We start from the raw sequence: 27,694 nt of genomic DNA, 5'->3' as shown, positions 1-27,694 counted from the left end.
CTCCACAAATTACTTCCACAGAATATCATCTTCTGGGCCAGAGAGATGGTTTAGCAGTTAAGTTCTTGCCTGTGAAGCCTAAGGACCCCAATTCGAGGCTCAATTCCCCAGGACCCATGTTAGCCAGATGCACAAGCGGTCATACATGTGTGGAGTTTGTTTGCAGTAGCTGGAGGCCCTGGCATGTCCATTCTCTCTCTCTCTCTCTCTGCCTCTTTCTCTGTGTGTCTGCCACTCTCAAATAAATAAATAAACAAAAATAAACAAAAATATTCTCTTAGAAAAATATCATCTTCTTTGCTTTGAAAAATTCCGTAAGTTCTACTAATGTGTATTCTATTCAAGTCCAAAGATAGCCTAGGCTTCCCTCAAAGACCTTGAATAATTAATTTAATCATGCAGTGCTTAACTTAGGTGAGGCATCAAGCTTAACAAGAAGTCCATCAGAGCTCTGTTGTTTGATGGCTCTGGCTCTGGATTTTGCTTCTAGTGGGGGCGCCATGAGGAGTCCAGGTCCTGGGGTGCTGCTTTCTTCCAAGAAGACTGATAAGCAAGTGCAATTAGCTGAGTCGCAGGAAGCACCCCAGCTGCATGTGTGCCTCACCAACTTGGGCCTGGATGACCTCCTCCTCACACTGGTCACAGAATTCCCTTCTTTCTGGATGGAACCTAGAAAGTCACTTAAAGAAATTTAGCAAGCGATGAAGGGAGAAAGCTTGGCTCTGAGCATCCCTCCCACTCTCTAGAAAGCTCAAGGTTCCTAAAAGCTAAAGCTAACAAAACCCTAGAGGTTCTTCTTCTTACAGAAGATATTAATTATCCTTTTTTAGATTTGTAAAGTATTTGCTTTTTTTATCTATAGTATCTTGAAGATCTTTTTGTTACTATTAAGAAAAAAGAACCTCTGAGGGGAGCCTAACTGTGGGAATTCCAGTTTCAGGTTTCATTCCTAACAAAGCATATTATTAAGCCCCACTTATAAAAGATTCCGGGGCAAAGAAATCTCAGCAGTCGTATACTTTAGTGTAAGCAAGCAGCTCTACAGAGAAACCTATATACATTAGAAAACAATAGGTACAGTACAAATCAATCTAAGGAAATGGACTGATTTCCTAGATAAGGGAAGGGAAGGAATTTTGAAATAATATACAATAAAGATCTTAAATGAGTAGAAAGATTAATATTTGTAACAAGAGTTGTTTTTCAACAATAGGGTCTTACCTTTTACCTCAGGCAAGTAATCAATAGTGCTGAAAAGCGCTCATTGAGCTGCTGGGGGAAAATGGTCATCCAAGTGTAAACCAGCAAGGGACCTTCCTATATGAAATCAACCAGCTGGACAAGATGTACACACCAGTGTAACAGTGACACTCAGCTGAAGCAGGTAACCAATGACTCTACTTGGCTAAGAGAACCACTGCGTGGGAAGGAGCTCATAACTGGTGCTGGGCACCAGCTCGGAAGCCCACGGAGACGAGCATCATGGAGTCCAGGGGGAAGCTGCACTAATCTTGTTCCATACATTAACCATGATGATCCCTTTAACCTATGCGGTTTGCACTGGGGAATCTGCTTTTTCTTTAACAGAAGGCAGCAAAGACCAGAAGAGCCAAACTTTATCAACATGACAAGGAAAATGGCTAACTCCCTCTCTCTTGAGATAAGCTACCTCTTGCACATCAGCCAGGGTCCGGGTGAAACCACAGAGGCATTGTCAAAGCAAAAGCGCTGCTCTCAAGGCAAGCCTGACAACCCGTGCCCAGGTGATGGCGAGAGACAATGAGGACTTAGAAAATGTATCAAAGCAGAAATCCAGAAGTTACTGAGAGCATAATACTAAAGTAGACTTCTAACACACCTGTCAAGGCTCAGGGAACATTGAGGAAGAGGGGAGATTGTAACCACAGGGTGGGAAGAAGTGTCCAGAGGCACTGCCCTCTCCTACAATGACTGAGTGCTGTTCTAACAAGTCATAACCCATAGTCACACTGTGAATACCAGTAACCCCACCGAGGAGGGCCCTCAGTGGAAAGAGGGCAGGGAGGAAGGGAATGGAACCAACACATGATTTGTCCATACAATAAAATTTTTACTTAATAAAAAAATTCTTTTGCACTTAGCTAATTGAAATGTAAACTGATTTATAAAAATTCCAGAGTAATATTTATAAGGTATTTGTTCTTTAACAATCTACCAAATGGACAGATTTCAGTGATCCCACAGGCAGTTTCTAGCTAACAAGAGAACATCTCTTCATTCAGAAGTCTGTTTCAAATCAGTTCGGCTAACCTTCACATGTTCACAAATGTGCTCTAGAAGGGCATGTGCACAATCCCAGAGGGAATGGAAAATAAGAAAAAGGAGGAGGGTGAAGCATTTTAGCTATATTTTAGGGCCCTTGGGATACTCTATTCACAGTTTCGTGTGTGTTAGTGTTTTGGGGGCTTGTTTTGCTTTTTTTTTTTAAGGTTTGGAGAAATTTTTATTAGGTTGAGAGAAGAGAGGGCTGAGTGTGCCTGCCATGTGGAAGGCAAGAGGGGCTAGAGAGCCCATGTGGGAATAGGGTCCCCCTATTTCAGCCTAGCAGGGCCAAGATGAGGGGAGATTACCAGAGCGGGGACCTGGAAGGTCAGGAGGGGTGAAAAGCCAACAAGAATGGTTTTGCTTTTTAATGAACCTTAACAAGCTAACCTTCCATCTGACTCAATGTAGGCAGTTCATAGAACTTCCAGGCCTATTATTACACAGACAAGCCTCCCTTTCCTTCAAAATTGCCTGTTGCAAACAGGCCCTACTCCCCAGCCGAGCCCCACCCAGGGGTTTCCCACATGCCAGGCACATTGCAACCCTCTGGTTTACCTCAAGGATGCACCGCCACTGCTGTGCTTTCTCTCATCCCGCCACAGTACCAGAAGCCAACCCTCAGCAAGGCGGGAACCAGACACCAGCCAGAAGTCAGGATGACAAGTCCACATCAAGCACGAAAGACCAGACAAAAGGGATGACTGAAGTTTGATGCTTTGGCAGCAAGACTGAAAATATTACTTTTATACATATATGGAGAAAATGTACTCTTAGGCTGTGATAACATTAAAATTATGAACCACCAAAACATTGAAGACAACTGGCTATCTCAGCCAAATGTCATGTATTGCCAACTCCTCTTAAAGATGAAATGACCCTGACAACAGTATTTTATTTACCTGTTTATTTTGTTTTCATTGAAGTTAGTTAGAAATCTGAAAGTTAGGGGCTGGAGAAATGACTCAGCAGTTGAAGTGACTGCCTGTGAAGCCTAAGGACCCAGGTTTGATTCCCCAATACCCACATGAGCCTGATGCACAAGGTGGCACATGGATCTAGAGTTTGTTTGCAGTGGTTGGGGGGCCTAAAATGCCCATTCTCCCTCTCTTCCTCCCTCCCTCGCCCGCTTTTCCTTTCTTTCTCTCTCCCTCCCTCTTTCTCTCTCTCTTTCAAATAAATAAGAAATCTGAAAGTTAGATAAGATTCTAGACAGCTTAAAGAGAGGTGTATTCCTGCTCTCAACCATTCCGGAAGAGCAAAAATGGAAAACAAGAGCTAGCTTTCAACCTCCAGGAGGATGTGTACACACCGAGACAAACCTCGAAGGATGCCAGCCTGGAACACTTCTGCCAGTGTTCTTAGTCATTCTGCACAATACCACACTGTGACTCACCACCACCTACTCAGCGATATTCTATGTCTGATGGACATGTTTTCATGTGAGATAAAAAAAGCAGTGAGAAATGCCACAAGCAAAAGCTGACTAATGAAAACAAATTTTAGCTTCTTACTACTAATGCTTGGTGTCTAATACTATTTCCTTTCTTTCCCTTAATAGCATGCAACACAAACTATCTTCAGTCTGCAGCTAATCTACAGACTTCCCATTCAGCTATACCTACTTGATCTGAACTTTTTTTCTTTTTATTTTTTTAGTCTTTTGAGGTAGGGTCTCACTCTAGCCCAGGCTGACCTAGAATTCGCTATGTAGTCTCAGAGTAGCCTCGAACGCATGGCAATTCTCCCACCTCTGGCTCCCTAGAGCTGGGATTAAAGGCGTGCACCACCACGCCCAGCTTCTGAACTTTTAATTAATCTGAATCATCAGCAGTTTTCCAGTTCCTCTAAAATAAACAACTGTTCTAAATGGCAAACTCCTTTCCCCAAATATCCACTTCCAGATCTATAATCTAGGGAACTTCAACTGACAAAACTCTAACAGAATCTCTAGGCGGTGTTTTCCTATCTGAATGCAGGAACTTTATCTCTAGGGACAAAGCCAGCAACAAAGTGACAGACAGAATGCTAAGGCATCCTAGGATCCTGTGAGAAACCATGAAGCCCAGCTGCACAGGCCCTTCCTTCTGCACAACACCAACACTTCTCTGGGAAGGAGTCTGGCGTGGCAGCTCGTCTGACACATGTGAACAATGATGGGGCACAAGACAAGCTAGCACAGACTGAAGCCCCTCAGTAGTATGTATTTACCATGTGATTAGCAGAGAGAGACTTCTAAGAGTAAAATACATTTTCTTAAAGTTTATTGCACCTGTCCTTTGGATATGCTACCCTTCATGGAGGCCACTCTGATATTCCATGGTAACTAACACCCTAATTTAGAAGATGAGAACTGGGCGTGGTGGCGCACACCTTTAATCCCAGCACCTGGGAGGCAGAGGTAGGAGAATCACTATGAGTTTGGGGCCACCCTGAGACTACATGGTGAATTCCAGGGCAGCCTGGGCTACAGTGAGACCCTACCTTGAGAAACCAAAAACAAAAAAGAAAGAAAGAAAGAAAGAAAGAAAGAAAGAAAGGAAGGAAGGAAGGAAGGAAGGAAGGAAGGAAGGAAGGAAGGAAGGAAGGAAGGTAGGTAACAGCAGGAGTGTGGAGTCCTGAGAGGGCATTAGTTCATAATGCAAGCATTCACTCAAATACTCAATACATGGAATTTCAGAGGACTTCCGGAAATGGGAAGTGAAGGTAGGGAGGATTCTGAACACAGCAGATAAACACATTCAAAGGTAATCTAGAACCAAATATACTATCTATCCCAAAGAACAGTTCACATATTTTATTTATTTATTTTTATCAATTAGGAACTTGATTATATGGACAAATCATGTTAGTCCCATTCCCCTCACGGTACCCTACTATGATCCCTCGTTCCATCCCCTATTCCACTGAGGGCCCTTTCCAGTGAGGTTACGGATACTGAACATGGGGTTATGGGTTATGAATGCAGCAGTCACTGTGGGGGGAGGGGAGCAATGCCACAGGATTCTCCTTCCCGTTTCTGTGGCTCCTATGATCTTGCTACCCCGCCTCTTCTGCAATGTTCCCAGAGCCTTGGTGGCTGTGCCATAAGTCTACTTCAGTGTTGAGCTCTTAGCAACATGTGGATTTCTGCTTTGATAAGTTTTCAACCAGTTGGACAAGATATACACACCTGTGCAATAGTGGTACTCAACCTATGCAGGTCACCAATGGCTCTCTCAGTGGATAAGAGATCCACACAGTGGAAAAGAACTTATATCTGGCACTGGGAACCAAGTCAGAATCCTGTGGAGATGACGGTCATAGATGCCAGGAAGAAAATCTCACTAGTCTTTGGCCAAAAAAAGATGGCCACACCCATCAAAAAGTCTCTCAGTTAACTATGCCTACCCCTTTAACCCATGCTACTCCCACTCTCAGTTGTAGAATCTGTTTCCTGTTTCATATAAGGCAGTGAAAACTGGGGAGAAACAAAATCCATCAACATGACAAGATATCAGACTGCCCAGCATGAGATGAGCCATGTCCAGCACATGTGCCAGGGCCCAGGTGACACAGAGGCCACAGTGAGCTAAGCATGAGATGCTCTCTGAGCTCTCCTCTCACCCTGCTGCAGGGTGATGGCGATAGACTCTGAGGACGTTCATAGCAAATGGTGGTGTTAAGCTGATTCCCAGACCATCAAGATAAACATTTAGAGTCAAATAAATAAATGATGGATGTCAAACTAGATAGTTGGGCAAATTAAAATTTTTTAACCATTACTAAAACACGTTTTTCAAGTTAAAATTACACTTGAAAACTTACCCAAACCATACTATGTAGAGACCAAATTATTTCTCCAGACTTTTAATAGCTATATTGGCTTAGGTGGAGGCATGAAGAAAGTGGCAAGTCAGCACATGATATTGACTATGTGAAATTTGCATCTTGAAATCCGAGGACTAAGTGAAGTGATCAGATTTTAAAGTGTAGCCATAGCTCAGTAGTTAAATGCCACTCAGGCTCTTTAGGATTTTTATTAATGGAACTCATCAGGACTCAGAACAAAAGGGATCTAAAGCCATTTTCTCAACAGCACTATACATTCAGACCTAGTTAGTTCTTTCTTGATCCTCCTGCCTCCACCTCCTAAGTGCTAGAACTGGTGTCACTATATCTGACCAGTGTTTGTTATTTTTTATAGTTCTCTTTCTTTTTTCTTTCCTCTATCTCGTTATGTCCCCTCACTCCATCTCTTTGATCTAATATTAAGAAGCATTCAAGCCAGGTGTGGTGGCACACACCTTTAATCCCAGCACTTGGGAAGCAGAATTGTGAGGACTGCCATGAGTTCAAGGCCACCCGAGACTAATTCCAGATCAGCCTGGGACAGAGTAAAACCCTACCTCAAAAAAAAAATAATAAATTAAATAAATAAATAAATAAAAGAGGAGGAGGGGAGGAGGAGAAGAGGAAATAGAGGAAGAATGGGAGGAAAGAAAGAAGAGGAAGGGAAGAGAATGAGAGGAGGAAGAAGTGGAAGAGGAGGAGGCGGAACATAAGTAGCAGCAACATAAATGTTAACTGGGCTAACAAGTTGTCAAATATGAAGTCAAAAATCTAACTTTAATAGTTTTTTTTTTTGTTGTTGTTGTTGTTAAAGGACTTGGAATCTATCTTGCTAGGACAGAACATACATTTAAGATTAGAAAGAATGGTTTTTCTTAAGCTTTAGTGGATTGGAAACTTGCAAAGCCATTTTGACCATTGTGCTGTTTTTAACCAGACAGGCCTGACACCAGTATAAAGAAATGTGTACTGTCTACTGGGATAAAAATGTGCTGCCAGCTCTACTTGGATTCTCAAAAGCAGAGTGGTGTTCCACTCAAGAGCACAGCAGATACGGGCAAGCATACCACTGATAGCAACATTAGCCTGTGTTATAAGCAACAGCTATTCAGGGCCAGAGTAATTTGTTAAGCAAGTTCTGGGTTTGAGATCATTCTTGCATTTTTAAATCGTCTACTGTCAGCATCTCACACTGACTAGATAGAAATTTTGGCTCTGCATACGCTTAAGTCCCTATCTACATTCCCACTTCCTTCTGTGATGTGCTGCATGCTTTCATACTGTCCTAAGCACTTTTCTATGGACTCATCAAGCTGATTTAGCCAAAATGCCACAGTATACATGGGAGATCCATTCGGTCTTTTGTTCTTCACTGTCAACTAATTGCATCTGTTAGCTAACCAGAACTTTTCCTTTGGCCTGTATAAACCTGTCAAATGAAAACAAACCACAGAACTAAAACAATTTTAATATCAGTTCCTTCGTTAGATTCTGACTCTTGGCTTCCGGACACTGAGCACTCTGACAATATTCTAGCTACATCTTTGAAGACTGATTTCCTCTTTATAATTAAGAAGCGATCCTTACACTCTGATCAAGAAACAATAGATTAAAACCATAGCTCCTAACCACAAGGATTTTTTTTTCTCCTATCAGTTTCAAATTCATTGTTTCTGCTGCAAAATTTCTTCAATTTCTTCATTGTTCTTGGAGACAGAGGAATGAACAGCTCCTGTAAGAGGCATCCTATTCTTAGACATGGTCTTAGTTAAAAAGACAAGTTTTAAAAATAAAAAAATTAAAAAAAATACTTCGCATGTTATCATGATTCTCATGATAACAGGAGAATTTTACTATTAAAGGGAGCTTGTATTTACCCTAGAGGAACCAATTCTTGTGGCTAGCAGAACAAAATTTACACACTACTAAATCTTTAAGGCTAGCATGGATTCCCATGGCTCCTTTTGACCCAAAGTGATTTCAGGATATACTGAAACATAAAGAAAATACCAATGTGGGTTTCTGGACTATGAATTCATGGAAATCTGATATGTCAACTAAGTTGTCTAATTCCTATCTTCAATTCTCAAATTCTGTGCTGGTTACAAATGTTGAAAGTGTCTTCAGTTCGTAATAAAATTGACCAATAGTAATTATATTTATTTGTTATGTATTTTGAGGACATGTATTTTTTGAAAAATACTTTTATTTACTTGCAAGAAGATTGAGAAAGACAGAAGCAGAGAGAGAATGGGCATAGCAGGGCCTCTTGTCATTGCAAACTCCAGATGCATATGCTATTTTGTGAATCTGGCTTTACAAGAGAGAACTGAACCCTAGGCTTTTCAAGTAAGTGCTTCTATTTACTGAGCCATCTCCCCAGCCCAAGGACATGCATCTTATCCTATGGTATCATCCATTACTATTTTTCCACTCAGATTTTAAGTTCTTTCTCTCTCTCTTTTCTTTTCTGTTTGGTTTTTAGAGGTAGAGTCTTGCTCTAGCTCGGGATGAAGATTGTAACTTTGACAATACTCAGTCGTATAAATGGTGGTTTATAAACCAGTAACGTATTTCCCAACATGTATCCTTAAAATATTTAACATTTCCTAAAAAGTACGGCATACTGTAGTATCTCAAACAAGAATTGGCTACCAAATAAATGGGAGACTGAGAAATGAGTTTGAGGGAAGGCAGCTTCAGCAGAAAACAGTGAGAATGGAACTGGTACAGTGTCCAGATTAGAAGAAACCTGCGTTCATACTACATATTTACGACTATTAACTCAGAGGGCTACATGTATAAATGAAAGTTTTCCTCTAAAACGTCCAACAGAAAGAATCTAAATAAACCAGAGCAGTGCTAAGCCAAAATAGTGATGATAATAATAATCAGACTTTATTTAAACCTGGGCTCTCCACTAAAATCTCACACAAAAGAAGTAATTGCACACTTTCCCCACTGTCTGAGGGAGACAGGACAGAAACTGTGAAAAGGATCCCCACTTCAGCAGCACTGTTCCCGTGGGGAATGCGGGAAGCCTCAGCTGCTGGGCCACGCCAGAGTTACTCCACAGAGCAGGGGAGGGGGCTCCGAGGACTCCTCTCTCCCCTCCTCGTTTTCCAAATCAAAATTGCCAGGGAGGTGTGTGTGTCAGAGAAGGCACCTCACCTCAACAACTGAGCAAAAAGGAAACTTCAGAACCCTCCCAGGGAGCCACGGCACTATGAGCACCCCACCAACACATCACCAACATTCAGTGTTGTAAATGTAACCGGGTAGCAAAATGTTTGATGTATTTTGGTGTATCTGGTTCATTGATAAAACCTGGACAACAGTAGAATGATTTGCGGCAGTTCAAGGAAGATTTGTTATTGGTAGCACTTATTTTTCTTCTCTTTGTAGAGAGAATTACTTCTGGTTTTTCATGTCTCACATTAAGTGGCAGTTCCCTCAGGATGCCTGCCAAGACTGTTCATGCTAGAGTAGGTGACTGTGGGAGTGGGGAATCAGTGAGTTTGCAATGAATTAGGAGCTAAAAGGTCAATAACATGGATATCAAAATGTCCCCCTTTGCATGAAAGCCACAGTGAAGAGCCCAGCTTGGATCTGCAGGTGTGCCAGTCAGTCACAGGGATGCAGACCCCAATAGAACTCCTCTAAGGGGCTTATGCCTAAGAAATGTACCCTGCCAAGGGATATAGAGAGTGTCCTCTACAATCAACTGCACTTAGAGTAGTAGGAAACGGGGAAGTGCCTGAGCCACGCATATTTCAAAGAACAGCAAGGCTTCAGAAGAGAGGCTGAGACTGTTACTCCAGTCAAACTCCCTCACGAAAAATGGGGCAGAGAGGCTCTTTCCTCATAAAATGGACTGCTTGAGTAGCCCCTCTCATAATACTGGGTCACATGGCCATAGGATGACATACACAGCTCCCTGTCTTTGCTACTCCAGGGCATCATCAAGGACTCTTTAGTCTTGTGCCCCCAGGACTGGCACAGACAGGCACTTGACACACTCACGTCAGAATAATCAGTCCATGAATGACACATCTGTTCATTTTCCCCGAAAATCCACTACTGCAAATGCTGAGGTGGAAGATGTCACTGAACAAGGACGATGGGTTGGTTAAGATGATCCAAGACCTTCAAACGGAGAAAAGACACAGTTGCATCTTGTTTTAAGGGACAAGTGCTAAACTGCGTATCAGTTATGTTCTCTATTTTGCTTGAGGCAGAGGAAGAAAAGGAATAAGTGGAGAGGACTGAAAATAATTGGGGAAAGAATTAATGCTCACAAAGGCAGAATAGCCTTTTGGCCAGAACTGCCATCTTGTAGTAATTAGCCAAAATAACAAAAGAGGAGAGGCACCGATGCATGTTCTCTTGGTCTTTTAGAAAACACAGAGTTGTTCCTTTAGCCACATATATGTCAATCTACAAAAAAGGTGATATTGTAGACATCAAGGGGATGGATACTGTTTAGAAATGAATGCCCTGGGCTGGAGACATGGCTTAGCAGTTAAGTGCTTGCCTGTGAAGCCTTAATGTAAGCTAGATGCACAAGGGGATGCATACATATGGAGTTTGTTTGCAGTGGCTGGAGGCTTTGACGCACTCATTCTCTTTCTATCTGCTTCTTTCTCTCTGTGCCTGCCTGTTTCTCTCAAATAAAACAAAAAAAGAAAGAAAGAAATGAATGCCCCATAAATATTCCTGTGCATTGTTGTTAAAAGTTAAAGCAAGATTAATGCCAAGAGAATTAATGTGCACATCAGACATTAAGCATTCTGAAAGCCAAGATAGTTTCCCAAAACTGGTGAAAGGAAACAATGAGAAGAAAAAGGAACCTGGGTTCCATCCAGAGAAGGACCTCTGCAAGATCAATGGAAAGAGCCTGAATTCTGGAGCACATTCCTGTGAGTTCATGGCTTAACAAATGTTGTAAATACATTAAAATAAAAACACCTAGATTGCTTTATAAAGGCATGGTATACATATGCATATATATGTATGCATGTAGCTAGCAGAAATCAAACTCTTAACTGAGTATTTTATTTATAAATGCCCCATATGACTTAGAAATTCTTATCAAGAAACTTCATTTCTGACAGCTCACAAGAAAATAATCCTGTTGCAGAACACCCTTAAAGGCGGTGCATGGGGGGAAGGAGTGCATGAGAACAGGTGCTGGCAAGCCTGGAGAACTGGAATCTTCACAGATTGCTGGTAGGAACAGAATAGTCACTTTGGAACAGCCTGATGGAGTCTAAACATATGAACACAGTATTCCCTCATGCCCCAGCAATTGTGCTCCTTGAGATATACCTGTAAGAGCTGAAAATAGATCCCTATGTACAAATTTGTATATGGATGTTTATAGCAGCATACTCATAGTATCTAAAAACTGGAAAAACTCAAAATATCCATCAATGATGAATGGGTTTTTTTTTTTTTAATGTGATACAACCATACAATAGGATGTTATTTGGTAACAATAAGAAATGAAGTGATGACATACAGTGTAATGGATGAACTTTTAAAAAACAGGACTATGAAAACATAATGTCATGTAAGAGATGCCAATAGCCAATTACAGGATTGTATAGTGTGATTCCATAATACCAACTATCCAGAGTAGGCAAATTCTCAAAGACACAAAACACACTGGCAGCTGCAAGGGGCTGGTGGGGCTAGGAATGAATGGGGAGTGATGGTGGCTAATGGGCACAAGGGCTAATTTTTAGGATCATAAATTGCCTAAAATTGCTTTTGGTGATGACTTCACAATTCTGCGAATACAAGAAAAGCCACAGGTGAATTCTATGGTATATGAATGATGCCCCAATACAGCTGTTACTTAGATACACAGGCAGGTGAGCTGGGGATGCGGCTCAGTGATAAAACACGTACAGGACTCTGAGTTTGACCCTTGGCTCCAAAAGCAAAGGGGAGTATGAGTCAAATGTGTCAGGAACAGGGCTAATTTTGGCTGTCCTGCCTGCCACAGGGAAACTACTAGAGAATAAGACACACCTTGACCTTGTCTGCCACTTGTTTAAAAATTTACATGCCTGACCTTCTAGCCAGGCTTGCTTTATTAATGAGATGATAAGGTGCCAATAAGCAATTCTGAAAAAAAAAAAAAAAACAATACCACCATTTGGTATCACTTTTTAACATGTCACATAAGTGACTCATCAGTCAACACAGGGAAAACCAGCTTACACTAACTGGCTCTGAGAAGTCACTTCCCAACACACACAGAGGTAAAGGGGCATGCAAAGCAGGACCCCAAATAGGCTTGTTCAGTGTCAACAGATTAGGCTCTATGGAAAGAAAACACCTGGATATTTACTGAGAGGTTTGTGTCCAGAAAAGACTCGAATTATCCCTTATTCCTCTTGCTGCACTTGGATGTAGGATATAATGCATCTCTTAATAATTTAGGGACCAACTTTTTAATTTTTTCCCTCAGTTCCGGGAATTAAGCCCTTATACATGCTAATGAGGTGCTCTACCACTGAGCTATATTCCCAACTGTCTGCTTACTTTTTACTATATATATATTTTTTTTTCTATCTATTTTCTACTTACCTACATACCTACATACATACATACATGTATGTGTAACTTACAAAGTAACAGATTTACTTATGGCATTTTCATACGTAGTTAACTTTTTGGTTGACCTCTGTCTTTATGATCTCCTTCTCCCTCCTGCTACACCCTTTTGGCCCAGTATTCCCCTTGCACTTCTAATATTTCATGTGCTCTATTGTCTTCCCAACATCCTTTTATTAAGTCTTTTTTTTCTTCACTTCATAGGTCCTTTTCTAGTTACCTGGCCTTTATCCACATTTACTCCTGCATAGATATGCAAAAGTAACAGAAGCTAGAATCTATATATGAAAGAACATGGTATGTCTCTTTCTATATGTGAGTCACCTCACTTAATATGATGTTTTCTAGTTCCATCATTTGTATGCAAATTTCATAACTTCATTTTTTATTACATCTGAATCAAATGCTATGGTGTATGTACCACATTTTCATTATTCATTCATGTGCTGATGGACAGCTATGCTGATTTCATTTTCTTGCTAATAAGAACAGTGATAGGCTGGGCATGGTGGCACACTCCTTTAATCCTAGTACTTGGAAGGCACAGGTAGGAGGATCGCTGTGAGATCGAGGCCACTCTGAGACTGCATAGTGAATTCCAGGTCAGTCTAGGATACAGTGAGACCCTACCTTGGGAAAACAAACAAACAAAAAAAAAAAAACAAAATAAAACAATAATAAACATGGATGTCATAGTACCTCAGGAGTAGGATATAGAGTCTTTTGGACACATACTCAGGAATAGTGTAGCTGCTTCATATAGTAGTTCTACTTTTAGTTTTTGCGAAACACCTCCACATAGATTTTTATAGAGGCTGCATTAGCTTGCTTTTTATTTTGAGATAAGGTCTCAGCAAGTTACCCAAGCTGACCTTGAACTTATGATCTTCCTATCTCAGCCACTCGAGTACCTAGGAATTCAGGCCTATACTACAAGGCCCAGCTAGAAGCCAGCCTTTTTAAAAATGTTATTTAATTGTCACATCAACTCTTACCATAGAACTGGTGTGACACCACCCCCTTTTTTATAGTCAAGGAAAGCTCAATTTCAAACAGTATCCATCTCATAAAGAAATCTCCCTAGACAGCAGAGCTGGTGGTCAGCAGTACTGTGGGACTCCAGAGCCCAGCCTGTTTCAGTCACCTCCCACTCTCCTGTCTAAGAGAATGGGCCGAGACTGCCTCCGTAACTATGCAGGAGAACCCAGGCTTCGAGCCTACCTCTTTTTCCTCAGGCCTCCTCTGGCAGTTGGGAAGATTTGTGGTCTAAGTCCCTTAAGTCAGAGGTAGACAAAAATCCATCGTCACTCACCAGGATGGATACAAACCTCAAGATAATTTGTTTTCCAATGGTTTTGGCTTGAAGTTCTGGTTTGGCATTGGTTTTTTTTTTTTTAACAACTAGCAGCTGTAGGCAATTTTCAAACAGAATAGAGACATCAGTGAGGCAGAGTGGAATTTTCTCCTTTCAGAATGCAGAGCAATGAGCTGTCTTCAAGATGTACGTGCAGCTGCCCACAGACTCCTGTTTAAGTCTCATTTCAGGAGGCTGGCAAAACATAGCTGAAAAGCCCACATGCACAGGATGCTTGGAGGGCACTAATTTGGTCCTTGTTCCACTACTTGGGAGGAGGTCTCAGCTATCAGTGGCACACACACCTCCTTAGGCTGACTTGGAGTTTTAAAGCACTTCAAGTGGGAAATGAAACCAAGCCTATGAATGCATGAAGACACCCTTCTTTATAGTCATCCTAACAGATGATTCACTGCCTCTCATGGGGAGAGGTCTGTGTGTCCTCCATTCACCTTACTGAACTCAGTCTTAGCCATGGACTTGTGATGCCAAACCCCCATAGAAGGATAACACCTCCTCAGTTTGATCTCAACTGTGGCTATGTGATCTGCATAGGCAAAGAAATGTGAGCCCAAGTGTCATACAACTCTGTCTTCCCTCTTGGACAGAACATGGCAAGGCACAGAGCCAGCAGTGGCCCTCAGTGGGCGTGCAGGGCCAGACAAGCCTTTGTTGTAGAACCACAGAAGTCTTGTGGCCAGAACATGAACGAGCTTGAGATGACTGCCCAGCCATTAACCGCCCTTCCTACTTGGCCTTCAATTCCCATGACAGCTCATTTCCCCCAGAAAGTCTTTCCTGACCACATTCCTCATCAACTTGTCCTACTCCCTAAAACAAGCATACATACTCCGTGCTTTGGGTTCACACCCTCCGTGAGGAGACTTTCTTCATGAGCGACCTCCTTCCACTACTATATGAAACAGAACCTGTCACACCTGCAAAGGCAGGTCCTTCCCTTCCCTTCCTTTCCTTTTAGCTCCTTCTTTCCTTCCCTTCCCTTCCCACCTTCCTTCTTTCCAGTTCTTTTTGTCAATTTCCCAGGATGGCCTCAAATTTACTATGTAACCAAAGATGGCTGAACTCCTGATCCTCTTGCCTCTACTTCTTGCAGGCTGGGATTATAGATATGTGCAACCATGCTTGGTTTATGCAGTACAGAAGATCACACTCAGGGATTTGTGCATTCTACAACTGAGCAACATTCCCAGCTCTGGTTTTGGTTCTGAGATAGGGTCTCAGGTAGCCCAAACTGTCCTCAGACTCACTATAGAGTAGAGGATAGCCTTGAAGTTCTTGATCTCCCTATTTCTGCTTTTCAAATACTAGAAAAATAGGTATGTGCGACATGTCTGGCTTTAGCTTTGAACTTCCTCACTAATATCCACAATAGGGTTCTTTACAGGGTAGACAGGGAGATTGATAGCTTTTTTAACCACTGAAAATATTCGTTATTATAAAGTATAAACATGTGTTCACATGTCATATTCTCCTCCAATCAACTGGATAAAAATGGCCCAATTCAAATTGCCCTCTAAATACTTATGTCTATGCCCACAGACAGTGCTACTCTTTCCTCTGGATAAAGAAGCTTCTTTGAGCTCTTGGAGGTGACTACTGGGGAGGGTGGGGGACTAATAACTGGATGAAGTGCTAAGTATAAATGACTGTGGAGTGCTCGGCATTAAATCGAACATTGATTACCACCTCTACAAAGTTCAGGGAACAATGCAAAAAAGAAGGCAGAGAGAATGTAAGACTATGAAGATGGGGAAGAGCGCTGTGGAACGCTGTTTTCCAACCACGGCATGGCCTTGCAGCACTCACCTCACAGCAGCTGTCATTATCTGCTCAAGACCTGCACATCAACATGCCGGCATGGAAGATAGAGGAGGGAAGAAAAGATACCAAAGTATAAGAGGGATCAGTTGGAAAAAAGAAGAGGATTCGGTGAAAGGAGGATAGAGTGGGGGGGAAAGAAGGTTACAGTAGTGGACAATGATCCAAATACATTAATGCATGTATTTAAATTGTCAATAAAAAAATGCTTTCAGGAGGTCAAAGAGATGGCTCATTGGTTAAGGCACTTGCCTGCAAAGCCTAACTACATGGGTTCAATTCTCCAGTACCCACATAAAGTCAGATGCACAAGGTGGTACATGCCTCTGGAGTTCATTTGCAGAAGCTGGTGCACCCATTCTCTTTGTCTCTCTTCTATCTCTCTCTGCTTGTAAATAAATGAAAAATGCTATTAAAATGGCTCATTTCCTTACTCAAGAGACCAGAAAACAAATTTTACTTCCAAAAACTTTCTCACACTGGCTCATGTTTTGTTTCTTACGGAATTCTGTTCTGTAAGAACCAGAATGCCATAGTTAGCTCTGACATTACCCCTGGAGGGCAGTGACACAGCCTCATTTCCTGCCCTAAGAATCAGACAAAAACTAGCACTCCGTTATACCTGTCCAACAATCACATTGTCTAGTTAGAACAAACGCCATTACAAAATGTCAGCAGAGATCCGAGGAGGATACAGCACTTATGTAATACTCATTGAATATTTTGATGGGCCAGGCATTGAGCCCAGCCAACTATGGATCACTCTTTCTGGAAGGTTCCATCAAACTTGGGAGGAGCTATCTTTGTTTCTAACTGAATTCTTTTCTGTACAAACTGGAATGTCATGGTCAGTCCTGATAACACCTTCACTTTCCAGAAAGCAGACTGAGAAAAAGAACATGATTTTTCTATACATGTGTGGACAAAGTTAGAACAGTAAATTGAAGCAAGACCTTCTATGCCAACACCCCTTAAACTATGCCATCAATGTCCTTTGATACACAGAATAGGAAGAGTTGAAAGAAAGTTAGAATCCACTTGTATCTCTTGATGAGTGAGTATTACACCAGACACATCATCTCATCTCAGGACAGGCGGCTCTAAACTGTGATGGTATCTATAAAAAGTTTCCTGCAACAGTTATTAGCCCCATCCTATCATTAGGCTGAATAATGATACTATACTTAGCAATAATGTCTTTCACCAAGGGATCAAAGACAAGTGGGGAAGTATGACTACTTTTTAAAAAGGACATTAATACCATGCATTGGGAGGTAAGGCTGGGGACGCACTGAGGAAACCCCAGAAGGTGTGAAGGAAATGAAAGACCCACGGTGGTATGAGGAGGAATTAGAAAGAGCAACTTAGGGTCAGCACCACCACATATTTGAAGACCTGTAGGTTGGAATTCCTCCACCCCCTCAAGCAACCATGCAGTCATGCTGCCCTCTTCATCAGCCTTCCTTAGCTCAGTGAGGACAGTGACTGTGCAGACAGAGGGTGCCTGAGGGCCGTTTCACTGAGAAACCCAACCAGCCCATTCATATCCTCCCCTCTTCTTCCGCCCTGGTCCCCCACCAATGCCAGCATAGAAATCCGAGACTCAATGGAGTTCTACTCAGCGGTAAAGAAAAATGAAGTTATGAAATTTGCAGAAAAATGGATGGACCTGGAAAGGATTATACTAAGTGAGGTAACCCAGACCCAGAAAGCCAAGCGCCACATGTTCTCTCTCATATGTGGATCCTAGCTACAGATGACTGGGCTTCTGCGTGAGAATGAAAATACTTAGTAGCAGAGGCCAGTAAGTTAAAAAGGAGACATAAAGGGTAGAGAAAGGAAGAGGGGAGGATACTTAATAGGTTGATATTGTATATATGTAATTACAATGATTGTAATGGGGGGGTAATATGATGGAGAATGGAATTTCAAATGGGAAAGTGTGGGGGTGGGGACGGAGGGAATTACCATGGGATATATTTTATAATCATGGAAAATGTTAATAAAAATTAAAAATAAATAAATAAATAAATAAATAATCTTTAAAAAAAAAAAAAAAAGAAATCCGAGACTCACCACGAGTTCACTGAACATGACATCCAGCTCCTCCACAGGGGGCATTGGCAGCGCTGGCTCCATGGTCTGAAGCGCAAAGTTACTATCATTCCGAAGCCGGTATGTGATTTCTGGATGGTCATTGTTTCGGAAACAGCAGAAGATGAACGAAATCCCCCGTCCACCTCTCTTCCTTGGGGCCATGGCTGAATTCTGTCCTATTTCTTGTTATAACTAAACTCTGTGAAGAGAGGATATGACATAGTTAAGAGTGTGAAAGACCAAAAAAATAAAAATAAAAAAAAAATAGAGCTCCCTGTGCTGGTGGCAACCTGTGGACCCCGCAGGAAACAGAGAACAGCCTGCAGTGGGCTGGCACCCAGCTGGGCAAAGTGCCCACGTTCTTTTATTCACTTGTTGAATGCTTCCTGTGGCCAGCTGCTATGCAAACAGTGCCACTCAAGCCGCTCCACCCCAGCACGCAGGCTCGGACCACACTGAGCCACGGGCCTTGCTTTGACAGCATTCCTTTTCCTGCCAAACCACTTTGCTCTTGTTGCTCCCTTTTTAAGAATAACTGCTTCTTTGTCACATTCATCCTTTAAGGTCCAGTTCCTTCTCCTTCACCTCCCCTAGGTGGTTTGAAAGTCTAGGGTATGTGTGTTTCTATTATAGCACACGTCCCGTTCCAAGTTCCTTATGTATGCATCTTCCAGTTGGTGATAACTCAAGTGTGTGGCTTGTTGCCCTGGTTCAATGCCAGAAAAAGAGGACATATTCCATGTATGTTTATTGTTTTAAATAACTGAAATTCATTACAAAGCAAAAGGAACTTAACATGGGCTTCAAAGCTCAGAGATTTTCAAATGGTAAAGATGAAATGAGTCTATCATGGGGAGAAAGATTATAGTATAGTCACACAATGAATTATGTATTCACTAAACAGAACAAGGCATCTAACTGAGTATGTAGGTAAAGGAAAATGTTCAAGATACCATATAGTATATATACTTTATACTACAGGATTATAGGGTGGTTTAAGAATGTATTATGCAATTATGAATATATATATAATATACTTTTACATATATGCAAATGTAATACATACATATATGCTGCTAATTGCAGTAACCTCAATAATAAAATGTAAATGTATATTCCTAACTCACCTAAAGGAATAAAAATGACACAAGACAAGAAAGGAAACTTCTTTTCATGGTATTGCTTTAATAACAAGCACATACTCATATATCATTTTTATAGAATTTATTGTTGTTATTTGAGACAGGGTCTCATATAGCCCTGGCTGGCCTTGAACTCCTGATCCTTTCTTTGGTCGCCAACTCTCAAGTGCTGGGATTACAAGTGTGCACCAAACACACCTGAATAATTATTATAGATTTAGAATTTTCAACAACAACAACAAAAGTTGGAAGGAGAGTTGTCAGTTGATGAGTTGAAAGGAGCATAGAAGGAAAATCACACTTTTGACAGGGAAAGTGACGGGACAAAGTCAGGGATTCACCGGGCATGGTGGTGCATACCTTTAATCCCAACACTCAGGAGGCAGAGGTAGGGGGATTGCCATGAGTTTTAGGCCATCCTGAGACTACATAGTGAATTGTAGATCAACCTGAGCTAGAGTGAGACCCTGCCTTGAAAATAAAAGAAAAGGCAGGAATTCCAGAGAGAAGCTGCAAAGAATAATAGCCAGCAGCAGGGCTGAGGAGTGTGGAGTCACCCTAGAACCAATGTAGGGTCCCATTTAGAAATAAGCATATCTCCTCTCCTCTAAAATGTCATAGTACAATGGTACCTATGGGTGGGTCTTGACAGGGCTCATTCTTTAGTTGTGGGCAGGTGAGCTTGCTAGAGAAGCTGCAATGAAAACTCAGCACCTCCCAGGATGAGGACTGCTGAAAGCCACAATGAAGTTAATGACACCATGCTCACAACTGCTGACAAAGCAGTCTGTCCTCACAAACAGAGCTAACTCTATGGCAGGCACTTCCTGGCAGCCAAGGAAAGGCCCAGTGGGGAGGCAGAATATGCCTGGAACCCATTTCAGAGCTGCTATATGGATCACAGCAGTTCCATGGGCTGAGGTCCTGGGCTGCAGACAAAGGGAGAGGGAGCTGAGCTCAGGAACTCATCTCTTCTACTTCTGACTGCACTCACTGTGACCAGCTGCCTTGCTTTCTTGCTGCTGTGACTTCCCTGCATTTCAAAGTGTTGAGCCAAAACAAACCTGTCTTTCCTTTGGGTTACTTTTGCCTCGGCAAGAAAAAAGTAACTAATACAGCACGCCATCGCTTTCCAAGCCCCCACAGTCTGGCCCTTGCCTGCCTTTACACTTTACCAAGCTTTACTGCTTCCTGGCCATGCTGGTTCCTGCCTCAGGACCCTTTCCCTGGTAATCTCAGTGACTGGCATGTGCAGGTCCTCTTCATCATGAGAAAGGTTCCTCAGCCCTTTCTCAGAGAGGCCATCCCTCTGAGATTCCCAGCACCCCATGCTGACGCATGCCTGTAATCCCAGTGCTGGGGCAGTGGAGGCAGGAGAACCCCAGGAGCCTTCTAGCCAGCCAGTATAGCCCAATTGATGAGCTCCAAGCCAATGAAAAACCCTGCCCCAGTGGATGGGTGGATGGGATGATACTTGAGGCTGAACTCTGACCTCTACATACACCTGCATATGCATAAACATACATATAAAAATTGTTTATTTGATTATTTTATGAAGAAGTCTTATACCCACTGTACACTGCACTAGCCCCAGGACACAATGGCACACAACATACAGATACTCACAAACTTAGGGCAGCCGCAAGCCCATGGCAATACTCCTACCTCTGTCTCCCGAGTGTTAGGGTTAAAGACATGTGCCTCCACACCTGGCTTAGGAATACTGAACTTTAATATTCAGTCTCATTTTAAAGAACTATGGGTCATGGAAATGGAAGTCAGGGGATCTCAAGTTTCACCTATAAGACTTTAAAGTTTTAAAGAACAATGTATTCTTGTGGTATTATTGCACTAATAATAGTAATAAATTTTAAAAGTAAAAATCTATCAACATATGTTGTCTGAAAAAGTAATTAAATATATACCACAATGGTGATTTTATAAATAATAATTTATGTAAAAGTTTTCATAAGTAACTATGTTTTAGAGTCATTTTTAGAGTTGAGCCCTTTGCTGGCCCAGAGGGGGTGGGTTAAGTTAGGATAGATGGCATGGCATGTGAAACCACACAATACTGGGATGGGAAGGGAAGGGAGGCAAGGTTAAAGTGCGAGGTTTCCATCCCAGAGCCCTGCAGGGCACGCTGAGATAAAGACTGAACTAAGGTACCCAACATACCACTCTGCAGGAGCCCACATTTCATAGCCTCCAGTTTACATGTACAAGGTCATTCAAGACATGTGCAGTGCTTGAGATTCCTTTGGCAAATGTTTATCAGTACTTGCTGTGTCCCACATACAGTAGACACCTAAGAATACAGAAACTGGCCACTAGGTACTTAGAATCTGGAGCAAGATGGCAGTACACCAGATCCTAACAATAAAGGTAACATGACAAGTCCTGCCAAGAAGTGCCAGGTCAACAAGCAGTACACAAAGGTACACAAAGGAAAGCCTAGGAGAACAGGGAAAGCGGAGCACGCAGGCAGAGGGGACAGCGCAGGCAGAGGCGTGAGCATGGGGAGGGGCGGCCCGTAGGGTGTCAGGGGTGCTGGCATCGTGTACGTTGTGCTACACTCTTCATTTATCCAAGGAAGATCCCTGAGCCCTCATCTTGCCCAAAACCTACCAATGGTTCTGACTGGCTTTTAGTACCCCAAATTGGATTTCAGCTCAACTTTTCCATCTTTGCTGTTTCCTAAAAATATCCCACACTTGACTCAACAGGCCATATATTGTAACTCAAGAACATCTTGCAGTCCTCTCATCTTGCACCCAGGTGGTCCTCACATCCTTCCTGCTCTTAACTTTATTAACATCCTCCCACGCTGCTGGTACCAATCTTAACAGCACTTGAGGCTGGTAGCAGCTGAAATCTAGTTCAACATTTCTGAAGGCCATTTATCAAAGCCTTAAAATAGTCACACATTATGACCTAGTATTTCTATTTCTAAAAACATATCCTTAAGAAATATTCAGAGATACCATCAAAGGTGGCCCCCCTCAAAATTCAAATAATTAGCAAATAATAAGTAAGTGGGAACATAAAATAATGGCAAGTGATAAAAAAAAATCATACAAAAAGCTAAACAGAGGGCTGGAGAGATGGCTTAGCAGTTAAGGGGCATGCCTGCAAAGCCAAAGGACCCAGATTCAATTCCCAGGACCCACATAAGCCAGATGCGCAAAGTGGCACATGCGTCTGGAGTTTGTTTGTAGTGTCTGGATGCCCTGGTGTGCCCATTCTTGTCTTTCTTTCTCTCTCTATCTCTCTTTCAAATAAATAAATAAATAAAAATACCTTTTTTTTGGTTTTTCGAGGTAGGGTCTCACTCTGGTCCAGGATGACCCAGAATTAACTATGTAGTCTCAGGGTGGCCTCAAACTCATGGTGATCCTCCTACCTCTGCCTCCCGAGTGGTGGGGTTAAAGGTGTGCACGACTACGACCAGCTTTAAAATACTTCTTTTAAGCAAGCTAAATAAGTCATTGTACAACTCAATGACAGGTCACCAGCAGCTCTTTGTAAAAGAGTACTTAATGGCATGCAAAAACTGTTACATACAGCAAAAGTAGTGTGTAGCATTCCAATTTTAAAAGAAGAAACTTCCCAGTGGTAAGAAGCATGATTGATATGTGAGCTCACAAAATATGAGCAGAAAAACATGCTATGATAGATGCATGAATTGCCTCATGAGTTTGTTTAAAACATAATTTGTGATAATGAAGGCACACTATTTTTACAATAAATAAAATAAGATGGTATTTTAAATATATACATACATACATATATGTGTGTGTGTGTATATGTGTGTGTGTGTGTGTGTGTGTGTGTGTGTGTGTGTGCGTGATTGGTAAGTTTAGAGAGAGAAATGAGTATGCAAAATACTCAAGAGAGATACCCAAGGTTCTGGATTCCATCCCCAGCACTGCTAATGAAAAAAATAAATAGTCCAAGATAGGGGGGATCCATACAACCAGCTTGCTCAACTACCTATGGTGAAGGGCTAGCTGTTTTCCCTCTAATCTGCTGCAAATGAATATTTTTGTAATGTAGATTGAAAATACCTAGCAATGTCAAATCACCGTGAAAGATTCTCTGAGGGGTTCCTCTTGTGCGCAGAACAGGTAGGCAGCTGAGGTACATTAGGCCATGGAAGTCAAGACTTAGCTCATTAAAATACAGCTGTCAACATTTGTCTCCAGTATGTGTCATAAGGGTAAAAACCACAGTCAACTGGGAAGCAACTGCCTATCACCAGTAAGCTGAAGGGCTGACTGCTCAGGTTAAGGTCTGTATGGCTAAGGGGTGGGGACAGTGTCATCAGGCTGCTGCAAGAAAATCGATTACAACATGCAAGGGGTGATACATAGAGGGGCCATGTCCAGACTTGAAGTTCATTTCTAGCCACCTGTTCCAGGCAGTCTTACTAACCTACCCAACTTCATGATCCTCACAACACACAGCTGACCTTTACAGTGATTTGGGTCTGGGTCGTTCTTCCCTTCTCAAGGGGTCCACCCCATGAGGAAAAATGCCCAAGGCATGTGGCTTAATGCTTCACACACAGGCATCCCTCCCCCGACAAAGTTGTTGGAGAATGAATAAAGGAGTAAGCAGCAGCTTTACTTTGCATTTTGTTTCACATACAAACTCGAGTTGTATTACTTCCTGGTTGCATTGAGGAACAAGTAAATATTAACATCTAAAAATTGGTCCAAAGGATTTTTCAAGAACCTGCCAGCAGTTCTATAAACAGGAGAATGTGAAGGTGTTGGCTAGTTTCTAAGACAGGTAATAAGGTGCAAACTTGCTGCATTTCAGGATCTAATTGAAATAATTTTCATAAGAACCAAAGCTTTGCCTTTGACTGGCAATTTGGGTTTAGCCTTGGTCAAGCCCAAAGGCCAAGATTTCATGCTGGCTCCTCCGAGGAACAGCAGTTGCAAAGTCCCTGAAATGTACCTTTAAAGCACCGAAGATGCAGAAGGGCTGGCGCAGGTTTCCAGCTGTTGCCCACTTCATCCACATACTCAGAACTCCACTCTGCACAGCAGAGCCCCGAGCCTCAGATACAGATCAAAACAGGAAGCCCAAGCAATCATCTCACTTGACCCCAGAGGCAGGCGCAGCTTCCGCAGGCCCTCCTTCCTGCTCCCAGCACTTCCCTGACCAGAAGGGATCCCAACAGCTGCCTGGTGCACATGACTTCCTGAGCATAACACATCCACTGCTCCCTTCTTTCTTCCCATTTGCCAGATGGTGCTAAAGAGGAGATTTGAGAAGGAGGAGCCAACTAGGAAGACTTGATTTACTGGTAAGGTAGGAGGAGGTTGGTTCTGGGCTGGAGGGATTGCCTGCCAAGCCTAAGGACCCAGGTTCCATTCTCCAGTATGCATGTAAGCCAGATGCACAAAGTGGCACATGCTTCTGGAGTTCTTTTGCAGTGGCTAGAGGCTCTGGCACACCCATTCTCTCTGTCTCTCTTCTTGCTCTCTCCTTTCTTTCTCTCTCTCTTGCTTGCAAATAAATAAATAAAATTTTAAAACTTAACAAAAAAACATAAGAAGAACAAAAGAGGTTGGTTCATGAGAGAAGCCTGGCTGGCTGAAAGAGTGCAGGGAATGTGACAGAAGTCAGGGAAGCTGCTTGCCCAGCAGGGCTGGAATCCAGTCCCCTCCTCTCCAGCCTCAGAGCTGGCCTTATCTCAGTCATCCTCACCTCTCAACTGAAATGACAACAGATACTTCTCCCTGACCCTTGGTCCCCAGCCCGGGGTCTGGCAGACTTTCCCTGTATATGGCGAGACAGGACATGGTATAGGTTTTGTAGAAAATTCAACCTCTGCTACAAGAACGCGATCCCACCACTTTGTCATGAAAGCAGTCCCCGGCATGTTTAAAACACGTTATGTCAGAGTTCTCATACAACTATACTGCAGTAGATGAAATGTGAATTCATCATGTCCAGTTTTAAGACGTATTTTCAGTGATTAAATACTTAAAAAAAAATTATTAGCTCACAGACTGGAAAAATAGATGGCATGCCCAAATGGGCCCTTGGATTGCAGGTCACAACGGCTGCCCTATTCTATCATAGGCGTCAATTTAATCTACTGTGCTGCCATAGGTTCAAAGAAGGACTCATCTGATAGATGACGCTGACCTGACACCCAAAGGATAAAATGGGACCAGCTCAGAAAGGTGTCAGGGAAAAGTATTCTAGGCAGGAGGAGGAGTATGTGCATGAGCCTGGTGTAAGGAAGGAACTGGAACACTTGAGTCACTCAGGGCAGTGAAAGATGGGAGGATAGAGAGGGCAGGGGCCCAGACTCAACGGCTCATACACTGCATGCCGAGCCCTGGTCTACTTGATTTTCCAGCCCTCATCTCCCAACATCCCAAGCACTGTTCAGGTTCAGGCCCTACACATGCTATCATCGGGCCTTACCCGCAGTTCACCACTGAGCCCACACATCAGCCTAGGGTGTTTTTCCTCCTTATCTAACTATCTTCAGGACTCCACTCCAATAACACTGCTTATGTGCGTCTGACAGTTTCTGGGGATGGACCCACATTCTTTGCCACACTTCTCCTACCATACACATAACTGAGTACATTTTTAAAGTGTTCTTCCACTAGACTCTGGGACCCTGAGTGCAGCGGATAGGTCTTATTCAGTCTCTGACACAAAGTGTCTTCTCAACAAATGCCTGTTGAATGCAAAAACATAAATGCCTAAATGAGCAGATGGCCCCACCTCTGAATTTCAGGCATGTGACTGGGTGTTCTTAACACAGTTGTGTTTGGACGTGTTTTTCACAACCACCAGAACGTTAGAAGCCAACTGGCCCCCAGAGTACTGTTCACTGAGCACTCTTCAGCCACTAGTCAGGTTTCTGAAACTGTCAACAGCGTCACAGATGGAATCCATGAGCAGGGACTTGCAATTTCTGCAAAGCAAGGAGTCTCCACCAAACTGGCTGAGGCTTGCTCCGGCAGTTTGTCCCCAGCAGGATCCAGTGGAAATACACAGCTGATAGAACCTCTAGGCATTCCCCTGACTCCTTACATTGAGTGACTGTTTCCCCCAAGAAAAAACTGATTAACTCAGCCCATATTGCCCACACATCCTCAATACACCAGACAGAGCTACAGACACCAATAAAGCTCTCCTCAGGGAGATAGCAGCCCAGGGGACATGGTTAGGGGACAGGGAGTTCATCCTTCTTCTGTCTGAAGAGGGCATGCTTGGTTCCTGAAACCAGAGGCCTATGTTGCACATCTCAGTTCCCTTCGCCCCCCACCCCCATTTTTTTTGGCTTTTCGAGGTAGGGTCTCACTCTGGCCCAGGCTGACCTGGAATTCACTATGTAGTCTCAGGGTGGCCTTGAATTCACAGTGATCCTCCTAACTCTGCCTCCCAAGTAGTGCTGGGATTCAAGGTGTGGGCCACCACGCCCAGCTCTTGGCCCCTTTTTATTCAGTTTGCCTGATGGAAAGGACTAATTCTACCATGACAGCTGGTCCCTCAACCAGAACTCTTCTAATCTCAGCTTCTGGCACTAGGGCAGGGGAAGAAGTCACCTCTAGGATATCCAAACTGCAACCCATCTATGCCATTATAGATGCCCATTGCTGTGCTATGCACAAGGAAGCAATAAAAAAGCTACTTAAGATTCTGAAGCAGATGCATTCTGCTTAGCAGAGTAAGAAATTCAATATCTGAGGCCTAGCTCATAGTCAGAGTCATTTGTACCACTCTTTCACAAAACAAGCAAGGTTCTCAGAGCATTAACAGTCAGAAAATGGAGCCAAATTTTACGGACTAAGGATGACGATGATGACAGAATGACAGAAAGAAAAATGGGAGGGTAGTTTAGAGTCTGCAAGAGTGTACTTTTCTTTTGACAATGCCAGTCACAGTACCAGAGATATATAAAATTTGTTTTCCACAATGCAAGACACAATCAATATCCAATATATGAGGAGCATCTGAAGGTTATAATGACAAAATAAGTTTGCACTGATATATACACCATCTTAATTGATTAATTGGGAATTCCTGCCACAGATTGAAAAGATGGTTGTCGACACTAAGGGAGCTGATAGCTGGCTAAGTTACCAAGCTTGGTTCTCCCCTTGGTTACAAAGGAGACATAGCTTGAATATGCTAGAGAGATAGTGAGTTTCTACTAGCCACCAACTTGGTTAAAAGTTGGCAGAGTCTCCATATGAATTCACAAAGTGCAGAAGGGACCATTTGTTATTCCTCGTGTCTGTTATTTCAACCAAAACAGACAGTGGTATTTCACAGTAAATTCTTCAGTTAAAGTCTCAACACTAAAATACAGTCATTGTTTCTGTACTACAAATGGTCTCAGAAATTTCTAAGACAATGGAGTTCACAGCACAGGCTTAGGAAAAAAAAAAAAAAAAGACCAGAGTGGGAAAATGTATGTGGTAAGAACAACTTCAAGGCCATTCTAGTGGTCATATCTATCACT

General features: G+C 42.6%; 1 protein-coding gene across 2 annotated transcripts in view; it reads right to left on the bottom strand.

Annotated features, from left to right (window-relative positions):
* Positions 1–27,694, bottom strand: part of Daam1 (dishevelled associated activator of morphogenesis 1) — a 179,607-nt gene that overhangs the window by 87,859 nt on the left and 64,054 nt on the right. For both annotated transcript variants that reach the window (XM_045154021.1, XM_004649229.2), the window contains exon 2: positions 18,026–18,245. In XM_045154021.1, coding sequence (XP_045009956.1) covers positions 18,026–18,208 — 183 coding nt within the window. In that variant the 5' untranslated portion in view covers positions 18,209–18,245. The remainder of the gene's footprint in view (positions 1–18,025; positions 18,246–27,694) is intronic.

Source organism: Jaculus jaculus, chromosome 7 (genome assembly GCF_020740685.1).
Source record: "Jaculus jaculus isolate mJacJac1 chromosome 7, mJacJac1.mat.Y.cur, whole genome shotgun sequence".
Lineage (NCBI taxonomy): Eukaryota > Metazoa > Chordata > Mammalia > Rodentia > Dipodidae > Jaculus > Jaculus jaculus.
The sequence above is the reverse complement of the archived record's forward strand: the minus strand, read 5'-3'. Positions and strand labels throughout refer to the sequence as shown.